This window comes from Tribolium castaneum, chromosome 2 (genome assembly GCF_031307605.1).
Source record: "Tribolium castaneum strain GA2 chromosome 2, icTriCast1.1, whole genome shotgun sequence".
Classification (NCBI taxonomy): Eukaryota; Metazoa; Arthropoda; class Insecta; order Coleoptera; family Tenebrionidae; genus Tribolium; species Tribolium castaneum.
This window is the reverse complement of record NC_087395.1, coordinates 15,346,598-15,374,154: the sequence shown is the minus strand read 5'-3', so window position 1 is coordinate 15,374,154 and position 27,557 is coordinate 15,346,598. Positions and strand designations below refer to the sequence as shown.

Here is a 27,557-nt window from a genome sequence, read left to right as displayed (position 1 = left end):
AGAAATAAATATTCCGCATTTAAGAAAACAATAACAATTATGAAGAAAGAGAATTAAAAAATATTCAGTTAACTTTTTTTCAAACTAAACAGGGTGAATAGTCACAGTTATGGCGTTTTTAAAATAACTATAATGTATTCATCCTGAATTACTCAAAACTGCTCATCTTGTTGAATAATAAACTAGAACTATTACCAGAAAATCCAAAAAAAAAAACATTAACCAAAAGAGAAAAAAGAATGTTGGAAGTACTTAAGTCATTAAGTTAAATGCGTAATCACGTGACCAAAGTGAACAAATTTGATTTGTCAATTCGCGTTGTTAACTTTTAATAACGAATTAAATTGAAACAAATTTTAACAAAAACATTTTCTGTAAACTGGGCGTAAATGTTTTGAAAAAAAATAAGATTATTTATAATTATGTGTGTGAAACTTCTTTTTTAATGCTCAAATCCCTTTTATCAAGACTAAAAAACGGCACATTAAAATAATTACGACTCATTCTCAGAGTACAAAAGTAATAGAAAAGGTAGTAATTCATTATTGGTACTTCTAGATGTTCTATTAAGATAGAGACTTCGGACTGCCTATTATCAATTCTCAATTGATTAAAGGCAGTCAGAACCTGCAATTTCTTTCTATTTCGTTGTTTGTAAAAATTATCAACAGAAATGACGAAAATTGTTGACACAATGAACTCAAAATGGGTATTTTGACGTCAAATCGATGTCCTGATACAGATCGGGACACAATTTACGATATTTGCAGAGACAACAGTGGCTGAGATTGTTTAAAGGAAATGAAGATTCCAGAATTCCCCGAATATGCAGATTCCATAGAAACAACAACTGATAAAGGGCACTTGATAATGTTATTGTTCTTACTACGACTATGACTTTGCATAACTAAACCCTTACAAAAAGAAGATTTCAAGTAGTTAATTTTTTTCCCGTATTTTGGAAAGTCGATTAATTTGGAAACAAAATCAGAACGAGAAATAATTAATTATACTAAATTATTTAAATGTCCTCCAGAAATTGCAAAAATTGACAAAACTACTCACATAAACATAGTGCTGGAAGCCGCGTCGCTTCATGATGTGAAAAAACTCATATCGTAACTGAAGAATCAAAATCAAAATCACTACTGTGAAGATCCCATCGAAATCAAGTACTTATTGTGAAATAGATAAAATCAGATTATATTGTTAATATGGTCATACACTTATTTAACATATAAATGAACTTAAATTATTTTCGATTTTTGATAAAGGCACATTATCGTGTTGTCAACTGGAGGAAAGGCGAGCCCAAAAAACCTCTTTAAGCAGTGATTAAAATTTTTTTGGAAAATCATCAAAATATTGATAAGGAAAACGTAACTATGAGGAAATACCTTGTAAGCGTCGCGGTCTACATTTGCAGCTGATCCTTTTTTGAAAAAAGGAACAATGTGGACAGGAACACGTTTTTGCATCGTAACTGGACAAAGCAGGAAATTGGTGGATTGTTATAAGTGCGATTTTATTCAAATTTTGGTTACATATTAATTTACAGACGAGTGACAAAATTACAAATAAATCACATGAAAAGCGGACTGTACGGCGTAAAATATTTTCTTCCTGTGCTAACTCAGATCAAATAAATGAAGGTCATTGAGGAGTCGAGACATTACTTGCATCATTAAAGTAGTTATTATTCAGTTCTCAAGGTGTGTTCAAGTTTTTGAAAAAAATAGTCGAGTTTGGTGAAAAATAATGATGACAGGTACGATTATTTTAATTTGAGAAAATTGGATATTGTTGAGACTAAATGTAGGGTAACAACACCACTACATCGTTTATTAAACTTGTATTTACCAGATCTACATCATGGCAAAACTGTAATAAAGCTACATCTGCGTAAATTTTCCATCGAAAACAATAAAAAATCGTTATCGAAGCGTAGCAATAAGAGGTTCATTTCCTCGACAATGCAATAAATTTCAATAAAAAATTATGAGATTCACAAAATAACGGTTCGATTCACCTTTTCATTACTTAGCCTGAAACAACTAAAAGTACAAAATGGTACTCTCCAAACCATATTTTCACGTAACGTCTATTAATTAATAGTTATCTAGTCCAAAGTCTGAAATTAGAGCAAAAGCCACTTTTTGTGATTGATAAAATCATTTTAACACACAAGTAATTTACATAAAACTATGATTTAAATACACTCCACTTTTTTTCGAACGAAACTATTACAGGGCTTATTAAAGTGTTACCACATTTATAGTGTTATCACCAACCACTCCAGATAATTTCGCGCAAGAATATTGCAAAATCTAGATTTTCCTTATTGAAATTGCAAAACGTTTCGCAAATTGTGATTTTCAAAAAAAATCGGGTTTAAGTATCTGGTTAAAAAATCGATTCATGGCTCGGATTATTCTGAGACAAAAAATAAGGATTAAATCGTTTGAAAATAGCTAGGTCTTAAGCGATTAGGTGTAGAATCAGTGATCAGTTTTTACTCCTGATTTTAAGGATCAAAAGTATTAGCTGGTAATAAATAATAACTACGAAAGATTTCGCGGGATATAGATATTAAAAGACATTTTCAAAGCGGATTGTTTTATAGAAAAGTACCGCAACTACTATAAATATCTGTGGCTTAAATTAGCTATAAAAAGTGAATGTAATTTGTCGCTACATTTGCCTTGTGTATGCTGTCATCAAAGACATAATCTACGATAAATACGTCAGTCACCAGCCAATAATATCAAAAAACCAATTTTCGAAATACGTGATTAGTTGATAACAAAGGTTTTCTTTTCATTCGCAACTGAAACTCGTCGCTAACGAAAGGTTTGTTGAGTTATTTAAAAATGTTAAATACAAATGTCACAAAAGTAAAGTTTAAATGTTAGCTTAATTAACAATAAATAAATAGTACTGTCTCTACAAAGTCCAAAGTAAATTTAAAAAATAAACATTTAAATTTTATTGCCCACTTTTATTGCATTTTATTATAATTTATGGACAATTACCAATTAATTATTGGATAGGTATTACGTTGCCATAAATAAATACAGGGTGATGCAAAAATATCGTACAATCTCTCGAATGCTTATAAAGGCTTATAAATAAAAAGTTCCTATGCCAAAAAATTGTTTGAGCCTTTTTTCACGAGATAAAGCTCTTCATAGTTATTTTTTTATGCTTCACATCGTATTTTTTTGACTTTAGTTAGCAGAAACGACAGCAACATTAAACAAATATCATGTTAGAAAAAAAAACTATGTGTAATTAAGTGCAAAACAATTAAAATACTTGTAAATTCCTCAATAAATTACATTCGAGATCTTAGGAAACAAAAGAACAACAATCAATACCATTGCTGAAGAAAGCAATTAAAAAATATATAAAAGAGTTGCTTGGAAAAAAAATCTTTTGTCATTTATGTGCTTAATTAAACGTCTTTTATAACCATACGGTAGTTTGTCCGACATTTTTTAATCACCCTGTATTGTCAAAGTCAGTGATTAGTAGCTTTTCATCTGATCAGATCTGGGTTAACTTGAGCGGACAAGTCCCTATCTTGCGGACGCTGGAAGTGTTAGATTATTTGTTTGAAAATTATTGTTAAAATTTCTAATAACATTTATTAAATTTTGTATTTGTTCTAAATGCTATTTTCTTACGATTTTATAGTTAGCATTTCAAAGGTTATTTTTGCATAATTTGAGCAATTTTTTTACTGAATCGCGCGAAATATGCAAACTTATATCATACGAGAATTTGTCACTTTCAGTTTATGAAATTAGAAAAATTCATGTTCTGATTAGCGTAATTTATTATCCATTTCTTATTTTTGTCTAGATTGCAATTAAATGGTTTCCTTCATTCTTTATACCAAAAATCTAATGAAATTAATGACATACATTTTCGGAAAAATATGTATAAAAAAACAAACAGGATTATTCCACATGAAAGAAGTATTTGTTGCAAGCCTTCTGTGTAACAGAGAGTATCTACGAAAAAAAAATAATTCAAAAAGTCAATGTATAAAATTGGACAACTCTATAAAATCTATAGTGTTACGCTGACTGTGATTGTTATTTTGTTACGATTTTTTTCCACATTCTTTGAATGTAACTTTGTTATCATTTAAAAGTTATACAAGTATGTATACAGGGTGTATCAGAAATACGTGTGTTAATTTTACCACGTAATAAAAACTCATCAAATACATTAACTTTTCTGTATAACATTTTTCAAAATTCTTAAATATTATTTTTACTATTTACTTCAATGTTTAATAATCGTTTTGTATTCACAGCAACAATTTTGGTTGTTGCCTTAAATTGTTTATTTTTATTTTTGTATGTTATCTTTTCGAAATTTTAAATAAATTTGCAAAAGCTTTTGTGAAAAATTACAATTGAAAAAATGTTTTATTTGTTGAGCTCTGCTACCTGTTAAAATTAACGCACGTATTTCTGATACACCCTGTAGGTATACGGTGTTAAAAATATAGTCGTAATATTAGAAAAATACAAAAAACACTCGAAATAGTTCATATTCATGAGTTTTTTTTTTGATTTATGTAAATTATTTTCTCGAATCTACCAAAACAATTTGTACCTAGAAATTATCTAACAACTTTAGAGTAATTTGTGTAAGAAATAACGTAAGGTTTGCTGAATAAATTAGTGTGTCAGACATCTGCAAAAATTTGGATAACCTTAAGATGATAAATAAATTACACAGAAAGATGCCTCACAATAACAACAAAGAAATATCATAAATTACAACAAGTTAGTCATTATCAGTCATTCACCGTTTCGTGAAAATAAATTTGTCATGATTACCAACTTCCCAAAACAAAAAAATCGAACGAAAAAAACCAAATACCTGTGCCGGAAAAAGCCGCCCCGTTTTAAACATGTTATTCACACCACTGCTCTACATACGTCCCACTGAAATAAAGTAGCGCGAACCGCCTCTCATCTCTAATAGTTACTTAACAATAAATTAATTGTACTGTGTACAAGCAGCAATAAACTAATTTAAACCGCCAGCAAACATCTGCACCTAATAAAACCCCGATTTGTTTAAATATCGTCCCTCGAATCCTCTCATCCCAATCGATCACCTTAATCCCTCGCTAATCCTCCGATTACCTGTTGTTCTTGCACTTTCGCTCGCAAAAACTCGTAGTAGGGAAAGACGGAGCCGTACCTGCGGGGCGGCGTCACCAGAAGCGGCAATTTTTCGACGCTTTTCGACATATCACGTGCCGCTAACCGATCATTTTTTCCGTTTCATTGTACGAACGCGTATTTTACACTGGAATTGGTCTCGATCGAGGCGATTTATCGCCGCTTATCGCGAGGTTTTTAATCGAAGAAGTTGGTTCAAGGATTTACTGATGTGTTTACCTCTGCGGCCCGCTGGCCGACGTCCGAGCTCCATCGGCCCTTCAGCTCCCTGAAGACGCTCGGGATGGGGCTGTAGGTGACGCTGTGGGCGCGGGAGACGGCGCGCCGGTGGGACATTCTGCACTAAGCGCGACGGACGACTGACATTAGCATCCGATCTCTAATTATTAAGATATTCGGGATGCAAAGTCGTTTCAATTATCGGTTTCAACACGTGGACCACATTTTTACTGTTTTGGCTCGGTTTTTTCGACTTTGGGATCGTTTCATGTGCTTTAAACACTGATAGATAAGACTAATGCCTTGCAAAGGTAATTCACGGTGATAAGGATTTTTCTGCTTTAGCCGGTGGGCAAATATTGAGATAAAGGTTTAATTAGATCAATGCAATCGTAAAAAAATAAACAAGTAAATAGGAATAAATTATGGAGGCATTAGGGACGTGTAAGTTATTTCTCGTGGTTGCATAGTAAATTAAAGGTAAACGGATGTTATTGATTTTATTTATCAACTTTATCAATTAGGTGGGTACACATTGGGTAACTTGTGATTACCACCCAGACACGTTTGTGATAACTTGATAAGTGATGCGTTCAGTGTCGTACGATGCAATATGCAAAAATTGGTGAGTTTTAGCCACTATTTTGAGCTCGGTTTAATAAAACTACGTCTCATTCTCTTCATGATTTAATATTTAGATTTGTTCTTATGACCTAAATGTTATTTTTAAACCAGAATACCTAACGACTGTCGATAAATAATACATTTTGAGTTTGCGACATTAATTCTTGTCACGACTTTGACTAATAAAAATATACAAATTTTCCCTTATCTCTGACGTATCTGAAGGAAACTCAATAGATAAGAGCCGGAAATGCCAAATTTTTGAATACGGCTTGTCGGATAAATGCCACTAATGATGACATTTACGGTGTTATTGTGCTTTTGCTAAAATTGTTGAATCATCATTAGTTGACCTTTTGTTGTTTGGAGAAAATATTTATTTGTGTAAATAAATAATTTGCACAGACTGCAACTATTTTCGTAAAAACCGGTAAAAAACATCTTATAAATATTTAATTTCAAAGAAAGTAAATACAATACAAGAGTATACAATGGATACGATTGTGAAATATACTTTGTTATCTAAATGCCTATAAAGAACTAAGCTTTGAAAATATGTTGGTAAAACTGAATTACTGGTAACATTAGATTATCTTGAATATCAATGTTGCCAATTTTATTTCAAAATCAGAGCGCACTACAAATGTTTTTCGAACTTGGCCGAAAACTAAAACGAATTTTGGAAAACATATATTTTTGAAAAATTATCACAAAGTAGTTTTTTCAATCCATACTTTTTCCGAACACTCTATATTCCAGTTCAATGAAAAACAAGTCATGAATAACTGCAGGGTTTTTAGGAACACGTTTCTTTTTTACTTAAACAGTTTTTTTATTTTATACCGTTTTATTTGTTTAAAACTGTTTTAAACGTAATAATATAAAAGGTGTTTTTAAGAAAAAGGTGTTCCAACATAAATTTGGCTATTTTAAAGAAAGAAATAGGCTAGGACAGCATAAAAAAATCATTAAATTTAATCAATAATGATTAATTTTAATTTCCATCTAATTTTTATTTCATTCTAATAGTAAATAATATGTATTAACATTTTGTTTGTCTTTTATTAATATGTGAAAAAAATAATAAATGTTAATATAAAAAAAATACACCATTGTGATGTCTAGTTGGAATTTGTAAACAATAATTTGAAAATAAAAAAACATGTTTTAAACAAAGTTTTAAACGTTTTAATCAAATAAGTTTTAAACATTCAAAAACTGTAGCATTAAAGACATGTATTATTCTAAAGCTATTGAAAATAAAAAACATGTTTTAAACGAAGTTTTAAACGTTTTAATAATCTGTTGTTTAAAACACTTAAAACACGGTGTTTTAAACAACCCTGAAAAAAAACTGTAGTATTAAGAAACTTAGGTATTATTATTCTTAAGCAATTTAGTTTTTTTATGAAAGTAATCGCTGGAAATCAAGAGATTTCAACAAAACTAATGGACACGTAAATCGTCATTTCTGTCTAAAATAAGCCATTTCGCAAAATTCCAAGCGATTTGGCTCATTTTTAAGCAAGAAATCATCAATTTTAAAATAAACTTTCGACAAAACCAATGAATTATTCTGTTTCATTTGTAAGCGATAAGTTATTGAAAATCAATGAATTTCAATGAAACCCGTATTCAAATCGTACTTTTAGGACAGAATAAAGTTATAATGAAAGTTATTCGCAAATAGTTTGGCCGCTTAAAAATTAATTCTCTATTAAAAGCTAACTCGACAAAATTACATTTTAATTAAAAAAGTAAATTAAAAAAAACACAGATTAATTAAACTAAAAACACGAAAAACGGAACTAATGAATTTTAAAAAACTCGATGCTAAAATAAAAATTATTAGATTTTAGATTGAACGCTGGTGATGAATTTTAAACTGAATTACAAAGCATGACTAAATGAAAAAGTATGTCGATAAGATTGCACTCAATTACTTAACGTGCATTGCATAAAAATATTTCCAGATAACTCTAAAAAGACTAAATTAGGGGGTGCAAAAATACAAATGCGGGTGCTAATGTATAACTGGTTGTCTAACTACACTAATTAAAATTCCAAATTAATGATTATTTAACTAAAGTTATTGCGTATTGCGTTTCACTTTATCTAAGTGAGTAAAAAAAGCACCTCTGCTGCCTACGAACAGCACTTAAAATAAAGCAAAATCACCTGAACCACATCGTGTATGTACTTTTTCATCTGCACTTATTAAATCACGTAAAACACCACCTCTGAGTATGAAATCAACTCGAAACTACACTCTGGTGGAACAACAACACCTACAAACCCCATTCACGTCAAATAAAATTTTATGCAAGCTGAACGATGACTAAAACTAAGAATTGTGCAAATATTGAAACCGCAATTGTTGAAAAGCAATAAAACACCAATAACTGTTTCTTTCATCGTTTAATTTGTGCTAACCGCGAAACTAAACAAAAATACACCGAAAATCTTTCAACAAGTAGCGATAATTAGGAAAATTGTGATAAAAATAACACATTTGCTAGAATGTTGAGGTTATGTTGACTCACCTAGTTAAGACGCTAAAATTGACTTCTTGGCAAATCTCGGGCTGTGATGGTGGTTTTTTGTGTCGTTGTTGGAAATTACATTATCGAAATTTTTGCTAATTTGTTACTGTAAACATGCCAAAGGGACACTTCCACTCATGACAAATGATGTTTGATCAGCTGATGGCACAAACGTCAAAATGCAAATATACAGCATGACGCAAATCAAGGATATACAGTGGACAATAAAAACGTACCACAAAAAAAAATTTAAACAATTAAAAAAACACAATTCACGGAATGTCATGAAAAAAATATATGTTAAAAAATATATTAAATAAGTTAATCAATGATTAGCACGTTTCTTACATTTTTTAACGAGTAAAAACTAGTAATAAATAATAGTTGAGAGCCATTCATGCGTGAAAGACTCAAGGTGGTGGAGCAATTTTTCCAAATTTGGTCAAAAACTCATCACACGAAACAATGAGTCACACTCGCCCGGATTTCATGGTCGTTTCTACGCCCTTATCTCGTTTAGTCGGGATGTCAAAAGGTCCGAAAACATGCAATTAACCTAATGTACCGGGTTTTAACAGTTGGCGCCGGCGCTAGCCGAGTGCTATCATATTTCTCGTTACAAACAAGCAAATTGTATGCCACCGACTGAAGTCTAGACAGGGACAATACCACCCTCTGAGACCGGAATTCCTTCCTGATACGCACCCAATTCACCACTTAGCACCGGACACACGGCTAAACATTTTTATCTAATCGTAAATCCAGCGACAAGTGAAAATAAAAATGCAAATAAAACGGGCTAAAACACTTTATAGACATTCCATTTTAACGGACGGGTCACTGCCACATTTTCAAAATTTGAAGTACGAGCGGAAAAAGAAATAAAAAATTGATGACGGACGGGACACAAAAAAACTCACATTTTTATCGTTGAACAGTCGTTATAATATTCTGTTAATAAAAAAACAGTAATTCTAACAATTATTTATGGAGCAAAAGACACCGCAAACCTAAGAACAAGGCAATAAACGACTTTGGATTAATTTACTTTTTGATTGCATATGACGGACGGGACAAAAAAATCTTGTGTATGAAGATACCTCTAAAAAATCTATTCAGACCGGTTTTAATTTATTAAAGACTCTAACAATATTAAAATTAAACAGTGGAAATTAAAAATTATTGCTTCTATTTCACGACGTAAGAAATAAGAACATTTATATTTTTCAATAACGGACAGGACAGCAAAATTTGCGAAGATAATAAAGTAATACTACTAATCAATTTACTTACAGAAACTAGAAAAACACTAAAAATTATTCAACAATTGTAGTACGTCAGCTGATAACAGTATTTTATATTATCGCCTACAAGGCAATGTATGTGAATTTTAAAACGCAATGAATTACTTTAATTCAAATACAATGTGTATTTTGAATGAAATTTTACTTCGGTGTGAAGTTGCATTACTGCTGGAATAGCTTTCATTGTCGCCAACTTTCAAACATGGAATATTCCGGTTAAAACGAGCATTTTACGACACTCAATTGAGTGCCATAATTCAGATAAGGACAAGTCGGGATAATTGAAGGCAGTTTTGCGAATAATTATTTATTGCACTTAAATATAAAAATAAAAGCTCTAGAAATCAGTAAACACACGAACTGAACGGAAAAACGTTTAGATAAATTTTCATATTTATTACAATCTAATATCACAGACTTGGTAAATACGCAACCTAGAACTACTTACAATCTTTCATAATGGCACTAATCGAGAAATCGGTGATTTTTTTCGGCTTTTTGACTTCTTGGTAAAACGAGTATTCGTACTCAGGAAGCCCAAACGGATATTGGTAATACATAGGTAAAGGGCCACTCCACCACTGATTATAAACAGGATAAGGGCGGTAACAATACCTATAAAAGGGCACGTAGGGCACCGCAGGCTGACACGTCAGATTCTCCTTGCGCTCATTAACTTCCGATTGTGGGGGTGGCGAAGGAGTTGCACTTTTCTTACTATTGGGAGAGTCGGGATGTTCGGAAACTAACTGTTTCCGCTTCGCACTCGATTTCCCATTTTCGCGAAAACCCTTCGCAAAAGGGTTGTAGTTGATTTTTAGTTTTGTAATTTTCTCATTCTGTAACACACACACGCACACAATTAACGATTTAACAACCAACCACAAAAAACAACAAACCTGATAGGCCGTAACTGCAATGAACTGTGTTTCAGGAAAGGTGAAAACGTTCGTGGGGGCCCAGCCTAAAGCCTGGGCTGTGGAAGCCTTGACGATTAAAATGCGGGGTTGGTATTTGTGCATGGATGATAAAACCAACTGGCCTTGAGGGGGCGAACATGTGTTTGTGAGTTTGACTCGCGAGAACGAGATGTCTTGGTTCATCCAGTGCGAGCCTTTAGAGGGCGACTCCGGGTGCATGTAGATCCGGTGGGGGCTCTGGGCCTCCTCGTGGCCTGCGGGGGACCAGCCCACCGAAGAGGAGAATTTGAAGCGGCAGTGGTGGGCTAAGGTCATCTCCAGGAAGAGGCAGTAGTCGGCGGATGGGTCCAAGTCGGTGATTTTGAGGTTTAAGGCCGGGAACATGCGCCTGAATAAAAGAAAAAAACATGCGTCAGGACCACAAAGGATAAACTAATGTTTCTGACTTATTAACTGATTAATGATTTAAAAAAATTGTGCTTGTCGGCACTCGTTTCTTTAAATTGTTCGTTCGTAATGTAAAAAGCAGAAATAAATAAATAAATTGATTATTTTCAATTTCCCGTCTTTTATTTATTTTTTCCGAGGTAAACTGCACAGGAAAGCGTGAGGAGGTCAGGAAACATCAGAAGAAATCAAGGAAAATCTGGGAAATCAATTTAGGAACAGATTTCAATACTCGAATAATTTGTTGTTAAATTTGTTTGCCAAAACGAAGTAGGAAAATGTTGAAATAGGTCTCTAGCGTATTATTTGCTGTGAATTTTGGAGCATTTTTTTGTGAGAAACTCAGTAAATTAAAATAAACTTCCACAAATAAATTGCATTATGTGATTTCAGTAATTGTTTTAGATTAGAACACAGAGTACTTTTCGAGGTGTTCACTTCTACTTTTGGAAGAGTCTGCAAAAAAGCAAAAAAATCCTAAATTAACATCAGAAATGTAAAATCTCATTTTCAGAAAAAAATTTAAAAAAAAATCGAGTATTTAACAAAATAAAGTGGAAAATCATTGGTAAATTAAGTCCCAAATTTTCTATAAATTTAAAAACCTTCTTAGTGACTTTCTAAATTTTAAAATAGAAATATTTTGTCAAGATTTGTTAAAACGAGTGAAAAAAATAAAACAAATATTTTTTTATTAATTGAGAAACATTTTTCAGTAAAAAACTGACAGTGACTCGCCCAAAAAAAAAGTTTAAATGCTAAATGCAAAACACGAAATGTGTTATAAGCTTGTTTTGATCAGTCTAGAGTTTTTTGACAAATACCTGGAAGACTTACTCAAAACCAAAGTCAAAATGAATGAAAAATTGTTAAAGTTGAGCAAAAACACTAGATTAGGATAAAATTACAAAAGTAAATCCATAGTGTTTATTTTTTAATAGAATTATTAGATGGGAAATTCACTACTATGAAAGAAACTGATATAAAAAAACAAACTAACAAAACTCATTTTGTTTATGTTCTCTTTAATGTTCATTTATATAATATAAGATATATAAGAAGATATAAAACATTGTAAATCCTAATTAAATTTTATAACTACTGTATATAAATCGTGTAAACTAGTGCTATCGATTGATACTAAAATTTCTGCATTTAATAACTTGTCTGTCGATTTTAATAAGATAAACACCTTACCCAACTGTTTAATATTTATTACTACACAAATTACGAAAGTGTATTTCATGCGAATGAATCAAGAAAACCTGCAGTAATTATTGAATTCGTGAGAAATCATTAAAAAAATTAGAAGAAATCTTGAGGAAAGCAGTAGAAATTAAAGCAAAACGGGAAATCTGGTGTACAAAATTTGGGTAACAGTTTACCTCTCGTCATTTTCTAACAAGTAACAAAATTTAAATATTAAAAGTCGGCAAAAAATTGTTCCGCACCTGTAGGTATACAACGATAAAATCAAGTGCACTCAACTTTCAAATAATTAATTTGAACGCATTTAATTGCGGATTTAATTAATGATGCTTATATACCAGGCCATAAGACTTTTTTTAATAAGTAACAAGAGATCGAAAATAAACTCAATTAGAGCAAGCAGTGAATTTAAAAATAATTTAAAACAAAACAATTAAAAAAATGATTTCTTGCTTAATCAAAAATTTTCCGAAAGATGTTTATTCCCAAAAAAACCTTCATTACAAAATGCTACTTTCGAACAAGTGAAAAAATAAATGGGTAGTGGAAATACCATTCCATTGGTGAATGCTTAACAAAATTTCGCGAGAAATTTCTCTAAGAATTTTTTAAACGATTATTTGCTAACAGTGCTCTATTGACCCAATGTTTTGAAAAAAAATGTGGCTAAGGTTACACTTTCAAAGTTTGCTCTAATTAGTACATTTTCATGTTATAAGTTGTCGCTTGCGTTTTTTACCCTTTGCATAACTATAAGCATCCATGTCTCTTAAGACAGAATTTTCAAAAACCACCGACTTTTCGACTAATGATTTTGTGAAAATATCATCATCATCAACGTCACATAAATTACATGTTTGTTGCCATCAGCATAATCACCTTGAATTAACTTTTTTTTACAACAGTTTTCGTTTAGCTATTTTAAAAGCACCACAATTTAAAACGTAACTTTTTCAGCGCGTTATTATTCATTTTTGCATCAAACACAGTCCATGGACAGAGCTTTCGACTGCAAAAAACAAACCCTCTTGGGATCTTATAATGACTTTTTTCTTTTCTCAAAATTTCTTGACACTTTCTTAGATATTATAGATTACAGCCATCACGATATTTCCAAATTCTTTGTATTTAAAAAATGTTTCAGAAAACATAAAAAGCCGAGAGAAAAGCATAAAACATAAAATAAGTTAAAGTTAAAGAAAGAAGAAAAAAGACTACCAAATATTATAATTCAGAGCCGAGTTTAAAATAATAATTTTAAATAAAAGCATGAAATAATAAAAATAAAAATAATTTCTACATTTTTTAAAATTAAGTCAAAATAAATCTATCAGCTTAAGGTCCTTTCTAGTAAACAAAATAAGACAAATCACTAACGTTTGTTAGGATCGTTTTTAAGGTTTGAACCAATAAAATTTTTATCGATATATAAAAATAAATATATTATATTTTCGGGTTGTCATATGAAAATTGACCAACTGATAAATATATAAAATTTAAATAGAATTAAAAAAAAATTGATATTCTTAAGTTTGGGGTCCTAATCAGTAAAATAATAAGGGAGAAGCGAATTTATTGTTGCCTTGCAATTGGGAGCAAAGGCATAAAAGCCCCACAAAAAGGCGCCTGTTGGATTATGCAAACATTTAACACCCGACTTGCCCCCAAAGCCACCGCCAGACTGTGCTACGCAGAACCGCAAAACTGAGACAGTGACCACCCCGGATAAGCCTCCGTCAAAAGCACCGCTCGAGACATACAAAAGCACCGCCCGAAATGAAAAGTTCTCACACTTTTCCGGAAACGCCGTCCAAATCACCGTAATCAAAAATCAATTCGGTATTTCCGGAAACGTGCCATGTGACTGATTTCGGAGGATTATAATTAAGAAAACAAAGAGGCGGGGGCGCATCTGTCCAGGCTTGTTATTTGGAAAATCAAGCCAAGTTTTGTGGCGCCCTAACCATCAGACAAACAAGACTGTCATCAAAGCAATTGACAAAGAAATGCTAAAAAGAATCGAGAGCTACCACATGTCGAGTGCGAAATATCAAACTAGAGTAAACAATTTGATTCGGGGGCCTAAACAAAATAATAACTTCCCGTTACTGTCCGACCTAAAATAATAAAATCGGGTAAACAACTTCGGGTGTCGTAAATATTTAAATTGGGGGTTCGGGGCGAAAAGTCAAGTACCTGCTTTTAGGGCGCAATTAACCACTTGAAAGTTGAATGCAAGTGCGGTTTGCAAATTTATGACGAGAAATCTCCACTTTACCTGGGCTTAAAATTATTCATTTTTATCAAAGTCAAGTGCCAATAAATAACTCTTCCGGAATTTTCCTCTAGTCTAGACTAGACTTGCACCGAGATAATCACTGATTAAAAAAACAACAATTGTACTCACCTCCCACTTTTGGTGATTATCATCTCCGTCTGCAGGTCGTGAAACTGGTCCCACAGTTCCTTATTGGCCAACTGGGCCTTGGTCTTCTCAATCGGGTAAAAATCTGCAAAATTTGCGTTTTTTCCAATTGTCACTGCCAAAATTTCGATTTTTTACCATTGTTGTACACACTGACCATTGGGCCTTCCATAATTTCGCACTCAAAATTCACACAGCACCAACGTCCGAAATGAGCAAATTACTGTCACCCACCCCTTAAATACGCATTTAAAAGTTTAGTTTTTGACTTGAGAGGGGATGAGCACGTGGTGGTGGTACCACTAGTTCTTCAAAGTTGTTATCATCACAACCCCCACTGGGGTGAATTATTACAGATTAATTTTTCTACCTGAGTAATCTTGTTTGCAACTTACCCCTTTTTCCTAGTGGAAAAAGACGGTTTTTGGTTATTAATGGATTTGGTTGGCACTCTGGGTCATCACTAGTGGGTTATCAATTTAATTTCGTATTTATTTATGTTTTCGCTTTCAAAATCGTATCAATTGAAGAGTGGTGATTAGTCGTGTTGTTTTATGTAGATTAGCGCGTTTTTCGATAATTAATTATTATTACAGGAAATTGTCGCGCAGAAGGGAACGTTTTATTTTTTCATTCATTGTTCCATGACAAGTGTTTTAAAATTAACCCTAAATTTATTCAACAAGAGAAGAAAAAATACGCCAGAATAAGAAGTGATGTTTTAGTCTTACTAAAAAAATTTTTTTTCGAAAAAAGAACTAAAAAAAGTATGAAAGAGAAATCAACTTCACTTTTATAAAAGAGAATATCAAGAAGTCTCACTTGTTGATATATTAAAAAATGGAAAAGGTGCCCTTTTAGTTCTCTTATTATCATAGTTAAAAAATTTGTAAATTTCTAAAAAATTCGAATAATATACTAAGTGAAAAATGCAGCTGACTTGAATGGATACCACAGAGCAATAAAGCTCATTTTTACAGTAGATCATCAGAAGACCGTTTTCTTGAACAAAATCGTATTATAGTTGTGGAAAACTTTACAATTAAAAAAAAATTAAATTAATTATAGATTCAAACAAAATGAATCCAATATTAATTTAAAATTAAGTAATATAATTACATTTTATTTGGGCCAATACTTGTTAAATTTAAAACATTAAAACTAGAAAAACATAAAAAATATAGTTTTTACATGCACTTTCTTCTTTCTAATCTTCTATTTTATAGTATCTCTTCTAACTTACATAATTATTTTTCAATTTTTTTTCTAATTGAACGATTGTATTTTAAATAAAATAAGAGAATAAAGTATAAGTTACTGATGAACAGATGAAAAAGGAACAATTGTTGGAGAAGAAAGTGATGGAGGTCATTTCTAGAAGAAGAGAGATGAAGAAGTAAAACACGAGAGGCGAGAACAAGAAGAATAAGAAAAACGTTAGAACTTTTTGAATTATTAAGAAGTCATTGAAATAGATTAATATTTTGTTTAATAATACTTTCTTCAAATTCATAATTTGATAGACGTACGAAATAAAGTGTCGCTTTTTTATTTTTTATCGTACCTACAATTAAATTTCCTATTCGAATGACTTGTGGCAATAACTAGACAAAGACGATGTCAAATTTGGTATTTCAAAATAACAGGCCACTCTGATCAAAAATTCAATTAAAGCCTCTGTATAAATAAACTGGGTCAGGTGAGGTCAATGTCGAAATTTTATGCAAATGGCTTAATTCATTTTTTTTATAAAAATACAAATGAATGGAGGCAAAAATAAAACAGCTATTTATGCAACGAGATACAACAAGATAGGAAAAAACAGTTTTCCTGACGAGTTAAACACAAGATTTTATAAATTGAAGTGAAAATGAAAAATCGTCCTTTTACACACTCAAATAACTAATGAAAAATTAGAGAATTCCTCACCGGATTTTACACGCCCGCAGTTTTTAAGAACTTTTGTTGAAATTCGAAATAAACTCGTTTTGTTAAAATGAAAATATTAGGTACTATTTTGCTTAACTGACTTGTTATATCTTGAATGTATTAAGCATCCTAAGAGTTTTTTTTAGTTTTTAGTGTATATTTCTCTAAAAATACTCCAGGCTGTGAGGGAAAATAATATGACAACTCGCGATACTAAGAACCGGTTTATAGAAAGTTTCATTAAATTTTAATTCGTTGTTAAAAGTTAACAACGCAAATAGACCAATGAAATTGGTTCAACTTGGTCACGTGATCAGTTAATAACGCATTTAATTCCGGATTAAATTAACGACTATTCTATAAACCGCTGATAGATTATTATTTATTATATTAATTTCTATTTGATTTTTTTACGAAAATCCCGAGTACAAATTTTTACCGCAAAATTAGAGGATTTTATTTAATTTCTTAACAAACAAAAAACTTAATTAACTTGACTATAGCATTTTTGTGTAGTAATTTTTTTTATTTTTTACAATATCTACGTTGTTTTTTGTTCTGACAAGTTTTCTAAAAACATCTTGATCCTAAGTTACGAGTTTTACCTAATTTTTTAATTCTTTTTTAACTCTTCCTACAAAACGGCCGATCTCTAATCTAATAACTTATTGTTAAAAATGTAACTAAATGAGTAAATGAGCAGAAAAGTGGATAATACTATAAGATTGAGGAGTAAAAATTTAAATCTAAATCTGAGGCAAAAAATCTGTTATCGTTATCACACGCGAGAAAAAATGAAATCGTCAGACAGATAAAAACGTTATATAATGATTTTAATTAATTATTTGACGAGTTGATACATGTAATCTTCGCACAAAGTTGCGTAGTCCATAATCAGGCTTCTAAAACATTTGTCGCGTTCCTGTGAATTTCTTGGTACGACCAAATATTCTAATCTGTCTACTATCCATTTCTGTTATTATTCATAATGCTGTGTTTGTGCAAATGAGTAATACTTGGTAATAAGCAAACACTTGAAGCTAACGATAAATTGATGGTGCTAATACCGTCCAAACACCGATAAAATCGTTCTTTTCCCTCGATTTTCACTTTAACGATGTCGATACGTGGCGAGGGGCAAACATATCGCTGGGATGTTTATGTTTAAAATTCGCTTCTTATTTACAGTAACATCTCTGTGCTTCCTGTTTGGCCGTCCGATAAATAAATATTAGCGAAATATTTTAGCAATTAGAATCGGTCGAGTACACAGTCTTTATCAGCGAGTGCCGTTCCAAAGATATTTTCCAGAGATAACCCGAACAATGTAAATCGGTTTTCGAGCACCATAAACTGGCGTCTGCCTTCCATTATGATTTATCTCAGCTCCTTTATTGACTTTGTTTTCGAAACAAGCCGTCGAAATAAACACGGCAATTAGCGTGCTTTTTCCGAGCCATTTGAGGGTGGCAATCTGGTACCGGAGTGGCGCCCTTTTGCACTACTTGAAGCAGACTGCAGGCGCAGGCGAAAACAATGAACTACTGTTTCAAGAAACCAACAGCAACTGTAACTGTAACAATTTCGGAAAATATGAACTAAATGTCAATGAAATGCTAAGCTCGGAATCAGGATTAGCAAAAGTCTGAGTCAAAGTCAGGCGCCAATTCCAGGTAGGACTTGCTAATTCTGGTTGTTTCTTCACTAAATTTAATTTTAATAAAATTTTCAACAACATGTAACTCTTAAAAGCTTGTCTAAAACATTGATAAATGGAAATTCGTCGTCTGGTCTAGCGCCAGTTGTTGCATCATTAGCTAATGTCCGCTCGCACGCAAGTTATCTGTCGAAGAATGTGGAACTTTCACGTCGTAATTGTCTCATAGTGCAAATCCTGGTGGCGACAAGAGTTTTTAAAAGGGTTTCTGGGCGAGACAGAAAGAGGGTGGGCACTTGCAGGCGCCTTGTCACCCGCTGCTTTTTAACACTTCGAGCTAAAAGTCAAGTGGTTGCTTTGGCAGACGACTACGACATTACCGGAAATGTCATCGATACCGGTAAAATGTTTATGGGAGCTATTGTAGGATGAGTACCTGCTGCAGCTTTTCGATGAGCTTTTATTGGGTGCGAGCGCCACAGCCGGGGGCGAAGCCGCTCAACACGTCAGACCCAATTTGCATACGCTAATCGTGGATAATTTCGACAAAAAATTTAAGCGGCATTAGAATTTCTAACATTAATTTAGTCCTGCTGTGAGGCTAACGTATCCCAAGAATTGAAGGACTACATTAAAGGATTAAAGGCTTAAATATTGCAAACTAGGTATTTTTTTTCAAATTATCCCACGTACTTTATAGTTTTTTTTTAAAGTTAAATAAGGTAGAACCTCGTTTGTCTTTTTTATGAGCAGTTGGAAAACACCGATAATAAACTGAATATGTAAAGAAGCCCTGATACATTTGGATAAATACATTCCTAATTTATATTAAAGTATCGGGTGACTATAAAAGATTGTGTCGAAAAATATATTGGTACCATTAAATTATTGGCATTCCTGTTGGTTTTTCTGAGTAAAATTTTGCTATTTCAGCGAGTAACCGATGTTGTAATTCAACTAAAATTTTTGTGGTAAAACACAGAAAAAGTGAGTTTATTTCCAAAACAGTAGCAAGCACAAAACACAAAAATGTATTTAGACAAATATGGAAGTCTGTTCTCAATCTTAACAAAGAAAGCTTTTACTGTAATATCGTTGGAATTTAAAGATGTGTTAAAATTTGAAGTCTGTTGGTTGTTTTATGGCCTGAAGTCGTGGTTATAGTCTTTGAAAAGTTGTTAATTTTTAACAGCTGGGAGCTGTGGGACTGAAATTGGAACGAAGAGGTACTTATAACGAAAAAACCTAAACTAATATAAATACCATCGAATGACGTAATTATTATACTTTACATTTGTCGATGTTTAATTCAAATAGAGAGTATGGTGTGTTTGTACTAACTTATATATTGTAATACTTTTGTTAAAGTAAAATGTTAAATATACCAAATCAATGTATCATTTGTTTAATAAATTTAAACAATCGAATCGAAAGTAATACCTACACTAAACTTTCAAAATACTATTTCAATTAAAAAAATATAAATTTTGGCGATATTTTTTGTAGATTCCAGAAAGTAAAAATAACCTCTTAATTAGACTTTAGGGAGTTTATGTCATTATCGTTAAGCTGAAAAGCTAACCCAAGTTCGCAAAACTTGATAAGATTCAGCAAATCAAAAAAAAAACAGGTAAAGTAGGTAGGATAGGGTAGGGTAGGGCCGTTATGGACGTGGGACTGCTCCAGATATTGTGAAATTAAAATCTTTTGGGTGAAGTAGTTCGGAACAATGTCTATGATAAAAAGTTAAAAGCTCACTATAATTGCATTTTTTGTTAACTAGTTTGTGATTTAAGTTTCTTAAGGTACATTTTCATACTCAACATTATTTGGAGATGTTACGCAATATGAAAGTTAGTTTAACTCCCTTCATTAAAATCTGTAAACTGCATGTGACAATAACTGCACATGGGTTTGTAATTTTTTTTTGTACAAATATTTTTTTAGTTTGCTTCCGTTCGTACCTACCCCACCTATGTCAAAAATGTGCCCCACCGTAGGGCACATCCAGACAAATGCATTATTATTTAAGTTAATACATTTTTTACAAATGTAGTAAATAGGTCAATTGTATAGTCTCTTCAAATGTATAACCGTTTAAACTAAAATAACAATTTTAAATTTTTTTGAAAGGTTCCAAAAAATGTAGTCCGAAGCTGCCCCTCCCTATCCTACGAGTAATTATTTTAGTTTAGCCGTAACACGTACGATATGAATTTTTGTTTGAAAATTAAACAGACCTGCTGACTTCTAATATCATGTATTACAAAGAAAAAAGCAACTACATATTATGTAAATTCCGTGTATGTTATCTGTTATCTCAAATATTATATGATTTATAATAAAAATAAATAAAAAAATATCATCAAGGACTGTTTAAAAGAGAACACGTCCTCCTATTTATAACAAATTAAAATCAATTAATTGGATTTTGCTCTTACTAATAAAAACGGCTTCACTACTATCATTAATATCAATTCTTAATGATTTTACTGTACAAATTTCTGCAACCCATAATACATCAATAAACTAACAAGGATTCACTACCCAAGCTCTCATACTGATTATTTTTATCGTGAAGAGACGTAAAATGTAATCTCACACACTGGAACAGACCGAAAGCAGAACGGAATTTCCCCCCGTTTCCGTTCACTATTGATTTCGTCCAACGCTCACGTGCGACCTCAGCTGCTTTTCCGCTATGTTCCGTCGGTCACGACGCACAACTCGACGGAATTCGGTTACTCAAGAAAATCGCAAAAAACTATGTCGATTTCGTTCAAAATGCAAAAACTGATAACAGAAGTACAAAAACAACCGTGCTTGTGGAATGTGCATCTGCCTAGTTACAGTGATAAACCGGCGAAAGTGAAAGCTTGGAAAGCAATTTGTCAGGCGATTTATCCGCGCACTGTTGGAAACAGTGCTGATGAAAAATCGAAGAGTAAGTATATGACTCACTTAACGATGCTAAAAATTGTCCAGTTGCGTTTATTCAAAAGAAATGGAAGTCGGTGCGCGATTATTACACCAAGCAAAGGAGGGAGCTTCAGTCAGAGTTGGTGACCGGGTCCAAGCGGAAAAAATATGTTTATTTCGACATGTTGCGGTTTTTGGAAGCTAAATTCGACGGTGAAGAAGACACACTTGTTGGGAGTTGGAAGGACGATAGTTCTGATTTGAACCTAACTGAGGAGGCAACAACAGAAGATGACAAAAACCCAGCCATCAAACACGAAGAGTTGGAAGAAACTACAATCAAGTCGGAAGACGTCGATCTTCCTCCTGATTTCGTCGAAGAAGAAAGCCCCCATCCCTCGAGACAAGACATCGACGAAGACGAAATGTTTCTCCTGTCGCTCCTCCCATCAATCCGAAAACTCACACCTTTGCAAAAAATGGACTTCAAGCTGGAAGTCATGACCTCGCTCAAAAAAATCCAATTCGCTGACGCATCTAGTTGCCAGCATTTGTAAAATGTCAACGAAGAAAAACGTGATCACAATCCGGAATTTCCGGGGGCTTACGCCCACCCCACCGGAGACCATCGAAAAGAAATGGCAACACCTCGAAGCAGAAATCGTCACAATCTTCAATACTTCGAACTACACGAATTTGGAAGAACTGTACAGAATAGCCGAGGAGTTGTACACTGCCAAGTACGCCCCCTTGTTGTACAACCTTCAAGTTCTGATTGAAAGTTACTTGACCCAAAAACTGGAATCTATCGTTGCCAATGTGAGTAACGTGTTGTTTGTGGTCGACCAGTTTTGGAAAGAGTTTTGCCAACACGTCAAAACTATTAAAAACATTTTCCTGTACTATGACCGCTCCCCCAAATTTTTCAAATACAACACTGTGCAAAGCATCAGCTTGGGGCTATTCACCAGTGTCGTGATTCTCAATCCTGTGGTTAGGAAAAACCTAGTTGAAGAAATTCTTCGGAAGGTTGAGGACGAAAGACGCACTCTCACCACCGATCATGTAACTGTTCTAAAATCAACAATAAACATGCTGAACGTGCTCCAAGTCTATGAGGACATCTTCACTTCTGATTTCCTGAAGTCGACTCACGATTTTTACGAGGATGAAGCTTCCAGGAACATTAATACCATGGAAGTGCCCCAGTACTTGTCGCTTGTCAACAAGCGAATTACCCAAGAACAGGAACGCGTTACCAATTATTTGAATAAAAACACAGAAGCGCAACTTTTGGATATCGTTTACACCCAACTCATCGAGAAGCAGATCACCGAGATTCTGAACAAAGGGTTCGACCAACTGATTGATAAAAACATGCACAGCGAGCTGGTCCTGATCTACAAACTGTTCCAAAAAATCTCAAACGGTACCAAACACCTGATCAGCTACTTCAAAGACTACATTGTCAAAAAAGGGACAACTATAACCGACGCCAAAAACGAGAAGAACATGATCCAGGATTTGCTCGACTTCAAGGACGATCTGGACAAGATCATTGAGTTGTCCTTCGAGAACCGGAAGGAGTTCCACGAGTGTGTCCGTCTTGCGTTTAAGAACTTCATCAATAGTTTTCACGCGAAAAGTGCCCAACTTTTGGCCAAATACCTCGATGTTAAGCTGCGCAGCAAGGACATCACCGACGAGGAGCTGGAGGTGGTTTTGACCAAAGTGATAAAATTGTTTAAACACGTCCAAGGCAAGGATATTTTTGAGGCGTTTTATAAGAAACTTTTGGCCAAGAGATTGCTTCTGGGGAAGTCGGCCAATCAAGACGCTGAAAATAGCATGATTTCGAAGCTACGTGACGAGTGTGGGAGCGCCTTCACGTCCAATATCGAAGGCATGTTCCAGGATATCAACTTGAGCAAGAGTATAAATAACTCGTTTAAACAGAAAGTGAGGAATCAGGAGAACGGGTTCACGTCCGAGTTTTCGGTCAATGTCTTGACGAGCAGCTATTGGCCAAACTACCCCAACTATGCGGTCAATTTGCCTTGTGAGTTGGTGACGTATCAGCAAAGCTTCCAGAAGTTTTATTTGAGTAACCACAGTGGAAGGAAACTCCTCTGGCAACCAAGCCTGACTCACTGTCTACTGAAAGCAAGTTTCGAATGTGGTGTTAAGGAGTTACAAGTGTCCTTATTCCAAACTGTCGTCCTTTTACTGTTCAATGCATCGCCAGAGATTGCTTTCAAGGAGATACAAGAAGCCACAAGTTTGGACGGAGGCGAGTTGAAGCGAACTCTCCTGTCTCTGGTTTATGGCAAGGCCAGAATTTTGCTCAAAACGCCCAAAACTAAGGAAATCGAAGACGATGATGTTTTCGTTTTCAACAATAAGTTCACCGATAAGTTGTTTAGGGTGAAGATCAACCAGATTCAGTTGCAAGACTCGCCGGAGGATGAGAAAGAAACCGAGAAAAATGTTTTGGTGGATCGGCAGTTTCAGATAGATGCGGCTATAGTCAGGATTATGAAGAGTAAAAAGACTATAAAGCACTATATGCTAGTGAGGGAGTTGTACAAGGTGCTGGATATTCCAGTCAATCAGACCGATTTGAAAAAGAGGATCGAGTTGTTGATCGAACGGGAGTACATGGAGAGGGATAAAGATAACAAATCCACTTACATTTATATTGCCTAGTTAATAAATTGTTATTTTTTCTGAACTGAGTATTATTTCAAGAATACAGGCATTCCAGGAAAAATGCAACCTGACCCCGAAATTTCGCAATGATTTTAGTAATGTTAAGTCTCTTTCAAAATACACGGTTCGGTTTATATTTAATGTATTTTGCACCAAAAGAATGTTTGAGAAAGGATAATCACTTAAAATGAGACGATAACATAAAATACCGAAGTAATACAACCATTAAAGATTTTTGAAGAGTTATCTTCACACACATTTTTTTTGTCCCGTTCGTCATGTGTAAATAAAAAATAAATTAATCAGAAGTTGTAGCTCATTGCCTTATTCTTCGGTTTTGTGACTTCAAAAGTTTCAACAAGTTCCACCTTTTACTTTAAAATTAGGGTTAGAATTAGTGCCTTTTAAATTAACAGTTTTTTAACACGAATGTTCAACCATAAAATGCGAGGTCTTTTTTGTGTTCCGTCCGTCATCAACGTGTATTTCTTCTTCTTAGTACTTTTTCTGGTACTATAAAGAAAAATTCATTTCTACTGATATTGTTCGTAAAAACTGAAAATAAAATCTAAAAATTTGTGCAAAATGTCCCGTTCGTTAAAATGAAATGGCTAAATTATTGCACTTGGAGCATCAATAATTCTCTCGATATTTTCTTTTCGAAACATTGATCTGGAACCAAAAAATATTTATTCCTAAAAATATACAAAAATGTAGTTCAAACTGGTTTTAAGAACTACTTTTCCTTGTAAAAATATTTAAGGCGAAATCATCAGTAACGTTCTGATTTTTGCAGAAAACAAAGCGTATCAAAGACCTTTCGACTGCCGGACTGACTTACTTCTTTGTTCTTAATGAATTCTTTGTTTTTTTCAAGATATTTTGGCATTGGCTCGTTTGTAGTTATGTGTAAAATTTTCTTGATACAATATTATACGAGTAAAAGAAATAAAAGAAAAAGAAAATATAGAAAAAATCAATAAAAACCCAGGTTAAAAATTATTATTTTTTTTGTACTCGTCTACAACATTGAGGATGCAAGTTTCAAAATGAAAAAATTGATTTAATTAAACTGAACACTTTAATCGGCTCGAATTTGGGCTTCTGAGTGCGCTTGTGTCAGAATTGCGGGTCAATATCTGAGGTGTGGTGAAAATGTGGTCCAGAGCGTTGAGGAGTAATTTAAAATTGAGTAAGTCTGAGGCTTGCATTTTTTTCAAAAATAAAATACGAGGAGCCTCGACTTGCGTGGAGGGAGAACCGGAAGGGCCGGTTGTCAAAACTGACATTCCGGGGCCAAAATCAAAGCAACTTTTGCAGGAACTGGGATCACTACAGGTGCCAAAACCATTTGTGAAATAACATAAAAATCGGAATTTTTAGCAAGTTGGAACAATACAATTGTTTGCCAATTATGATAAATCAATCGGGAATTACTTAGTGGACGCTGATGACAATATCCTCCTGGATACGTACACCCAAATTTCGTCCCTCCCTTTGGGCTACAACCACCCGGAATTGCTGAAAGTGTTCAATGACCAACACAACATGGTGCGTTTTGAGCGAATTCTACTGGAAAACTGTTGATTTTCAAACAATCAATTTTCAGAAATGTTTGATTAACAGACCGGCCCTTGGTGTTTTCCCGGGGGAAGATTGGCCCAAACGCCTGAATGGAATTCTTAGTGAGGTATTAAGTTTCCGATCACCCGGTTTTTTTGTGAGATAAAAATTCCAGATTTCGCCAAAATTGCCAAACATTACAACAATGATGTGCGGCTCATGTTCAAACGAAAACGCCTTCAAAAACATTTTTATCGCTTATCAGCGCAAAAAACGAGGTGACGTTGACTTCAGCGAGGAGGAAAAATCCTCGTGTGTCCTAAACCAGCCCCCAGGTGCCCCCAAACTCTCAATAATGTCGTTCAAAAACGCCTTCCACGGCCGCACTTTGGGCTCCCTCTCCACCACCCATTCGAAATATATTCACAAAATCGATATTCCGTCGTTCGATTGGCCCATTGCCACGTTCCCCCAGTACAAATACCCTTTAGAAGACAACCAGCGCGAAAACGAAGAACAAGACAAGAAGTGCTTGTCCGAAGTTGAAGAGTTGTTCGAAAAGTACGAAAAGAAGGGCATTCCCGTTGCGGGAATCATCGTGGAGCCCATCCAGTCTGAAGGGGGCGACAACGAGGCTTCGCCCCAATTTTTTCAACAGTTGCAAAAAATCGCAAAGAAGAATAACGCCTACTTGTTGATTGACGAGGTCCAAACTGGCGGGGGCTGCACTGGGAAATTCTGGTGCCACGAACATTTTAACCTAGAGACGCCCCCCGATATTGTGACTTTCAGCAAGAAAATGCAGTTGGGGGGCTATTTCCACACGGCGGAAATGACGTAAGTTGCAAATTCCATCGTTTTTATTTAACGAAAAATTACAGGCCGAGACAACCGGCGCGCGTTTTCAACACCTGGATGGGTGACCCCGGGAAACTGATAATTTTGCAAACGGTCCTGAGGGTTATTAAGGAGCAAAAACTTCTAGATAACGTGCTGCACACGGGCACACTGCTGAAAATCGGGCTTCTGGAGTTGGAGAAAGAGTTTTGTTACTTGCTGAATTCAACAAGGGGGCGAGGAACGTTTTTGGCAGTGAATGCGACGGATTCAAAGTTGAGGGATGAGATCTTGACGAAGTTGAAAGCCAAGGGTAATAATTTGACGTTACTTGTTTTTTGTGACTGGTTTGGTCGTTAGGTATCCAATCTGGTGGCTGTGGCAGCAACAGTGTTCGATTGAGACCAGCTTTAATTTTCCAAGAGCATCACGCAAATATATTTTTGGATAAATTTAGACAAGTGTTGAAGGAAATTAACTAATATTTTGTCGATTGGTAACAATGAGAATGTCTTCCGTCATGTCTTCCAAGAGATGTAATAATTGTGTTTTATGTGAATTTAAAAATATATGAGGTGTGTTAGTGTGATTGTGATAATAAATTAAGACAATCTAAAAACCTGACATTTTTATTAAAAAAAAATTGGTATTATAACACTGCATGGTTACGCCTTGAGACGTTATCTAAACAAAAAATATACAGCCCAAACGCAGAAATAAACATTGTGGAGTATTTAAAAAATGTTTTTTTTTAAATTAATAAACAAATAACTAAAAAAACAGTTGGAATTAGTGTTTTTACCACGTTTAGATAAGATTTTTCTACCTTTCAAATAATGTTTAAAAAGTATTAAAATAACGAAAATTGTATTAAACAACCCCTTCCCGAACTTGATCTGTTTTTTATTTAATTCATTTGCTCAATACCATAAATTGTTATCGAGGCTAAAGCAAAGCAAAGAAGTAATTCATAAATGGTATACATTTTATGAAGGTTTCAAAAAGAAGTAAACAAAAAATGGCCTACATTTTCGATTTCATGAAC

At 33.8% G+C, this 27,557-nt stretch overlaps 5 protein-coding genes and 1 long non-coding RNA gene across 12 annotated transcripts in view; 4 read left to right on the top strand and 2 right to left on the bottom strand.

Annotated features, from left to right (window-relative positions):
- Positions 1–8,838, bottom strand: part of Arms (Ankyrin repeat-rich membrane spanning) — a 32,292-nt gene extending 23,454 nt beyond the window's left edge. Inside the window, exon 1 of one of the 2 annotated variants that reach the window (XM_015983238.2) lies at positions 8,594–8,838. The gene's annotated coding sequence lies outside the window, so the exon portion shown is untranslated. The remainder of the gene's footprint in view (positions 1–8,593) is intronic. The other variant, XM_015983240.2, reaches the window with a different exon arrangement.
- On the top strand, positions 1,191–11,375 carry LOC135265506 (uncharacterized). Of its 2 annotated transcripts, none has more exons than XR_010333232.1 (2): positions 1,191–1,768; positions 10,832–11,375. It is a non-coding gene; the product is annotated as an uncharacterized LOC135265506 (long non-coding RNA). The 2 variants fall into 2 exon arrangements; XR_010333231.1 differs by lacking the exon at positions 1,191–1,768 and adding an exon at positions 5,750–6,051.
- Positions 10,189–15,914, bottom strand: Doc (dorsocross). 5 transcript variants are annotated; one of them, XM_015983143.2, is made up of 5 exons: positions 15,294–15,688; positions 15,037–15,235; positions 14,881–14,983; positions 10,797–11,205; positions 10,189–10,736 (listed from the first exon to the last, which is right to left on the bottom strand). In XM_015983143.2, exons 2-5 carry the CDS (start codon positions 15,068–15,070, stop codon positions 10,338–10,340), a joined length of 945 nt encoding a protein of 314 aa, XP_015838629.1. In that variant the 5' UTR covers positions 15,071–15,235; positions 15,294–15,688; the 3' UTR covers positions 10,189–10,337. The 5 variants fall into 5 exon arrangements, with proteins under 5 accessions (XP_015838629.1, XP_064216115.1, XP_064216113.1 ...); XM_064360045.1 differs by having other exon boundaries at positions 10,189–11,205; positions 15,037–15,134; positions 15,294–15,914; XM_064360043.1 differs by having other exon boundaries at positions 10,189–11,205; positions 15,294–15,913.
- A 5,139-nt stretch (positions 15,915–21,053) lies between these two features.
- On the top strand, positions 21,054–21,960 carry LOC100141861 (uncharacterized protein). The gene is made up of 2 exons (XM_001811633.4): positions 21,054–21,428; positions 21,470–21,960. Exons 1-2 carry the CDS (start codon positions 21,251–21,253, stop codon positions 21,958–21,960), a joined length of 669 nt encoding a protein of 222 aa, XP_001811685.2. The 5' UTR covers positions 21,054–21,250.
- On the top strand, positions 21,820–24,134 carry LOC100142071 (cullin-4A-like). The gene has a single exon (XM_064355152.1). It carries the CDS (start codon positions 21,962–21,964, stop codon positions 24,107–24,109), a length of 2,148 nt encoding a protein of 715 aa, XP_064211222.1. The 5' UTR covers positions 21,820–21,961; the 3' UTR covers positions 24,110–24,134.
- A 1,061-nt stretch (positions 24,135–25,195) lies between these two features.
- Positions 25,196–27,156, top strand: LOC100142274 (4-aminobutyrate aminotransferase, mitochondrial). The gene is made up of 6 exons (XM_001811535.4): positions 25,196–25,450; positions 25,496–25,663; positions 25,722–25,802; positions 25,851–26,512; positions 26,557–26,825; positions 26,873–27,156. Exons 1-6 carry the CDS (start codon positions 25,268–25,270, stop codon positions 26,992–26,994), a joined length of 1,485 nt encoding a protein of 494 aa, XP_001811587.1. The 5' UTR covers positions 25,196–25,267; the 3' UTR covers positions 26,995–27,156.
- The last annotated feature ends 401 nt before the right edge of the window (positions 27,157–27,557 follow it).

What these genes read in the sequence shown, in the direction of transcription:
- LOC100141861 (XM_001811633.4), top strand. Translation starts at nt 21,251, where the DNA reads ATGTCGATTTCGTTCAAAATGCAAAAACTGATAACAGAAGTACAAAAA. An exon ending in TGCTGATGAAAAATCGAAGA is followed by an intron (nt 21,429 to 21,469) that starts GTAAGTATATGA and finishes AAAATTGTCCAG; the next exon opens with TTGCGTTTATTCAAAAGAAA.
- LOC100142274 (XM_001811535.4), top strand. Translation starts at nt 25,268, where the DNA reads ATGTGGTCCAGAGCGTTGAGGAGTAATTTAAAATTGAGTAAGTCTGAG. An exon ending in TCAATGACCAACACAACATG is followed by an intron (nt 25,664 to 25,721) that starts GTGCGTTTTGAG and finishes ATCAATTTTCAG; the next exon opens with AAATGTTTGATTAACAGACC. An exon ending in GACGAAGTTGAAAGCCAAGG is followed by an intron (nt 26,826 to 26,872) that starts GTAATAATTTGA and finishes TTTGGTCGTTAG; the next exon opens with GTATCCAATCTGGTGGCTGT.
- LOC100142071 (XM_064355152.1), top strand. Translation starts at nt 21,962, where the DNA reads ATGTCAACGAAGAAAAACGTGATCACAATCCGGAATTTCCGGGGGCTT.
- Doc (XM_064360045.1), bottom strand. Translation starts at nt 15,070, where the DNA reads ATGGAAGGCCCAATGGTCAGTGTGTACAACAATG. An exon ending in GGTCAGTGTGTACAACAATG is followed by an intron (nt 14,984 to 15,036) that starts GTAAAAAATCGA and finishes CAAATTTTGCAG; the next exon opens with ATTTTTACCCGATTGAGAAG. An exon ending in ATAATCACCAAAAGTGGGAG is followed by an intron (nt 11,206 to 14,880) that starts GTGAGTACAATT and finishes TCTTTTATTCAG; the next exon opens with GCGCATGTTCCCGGCCTTAA.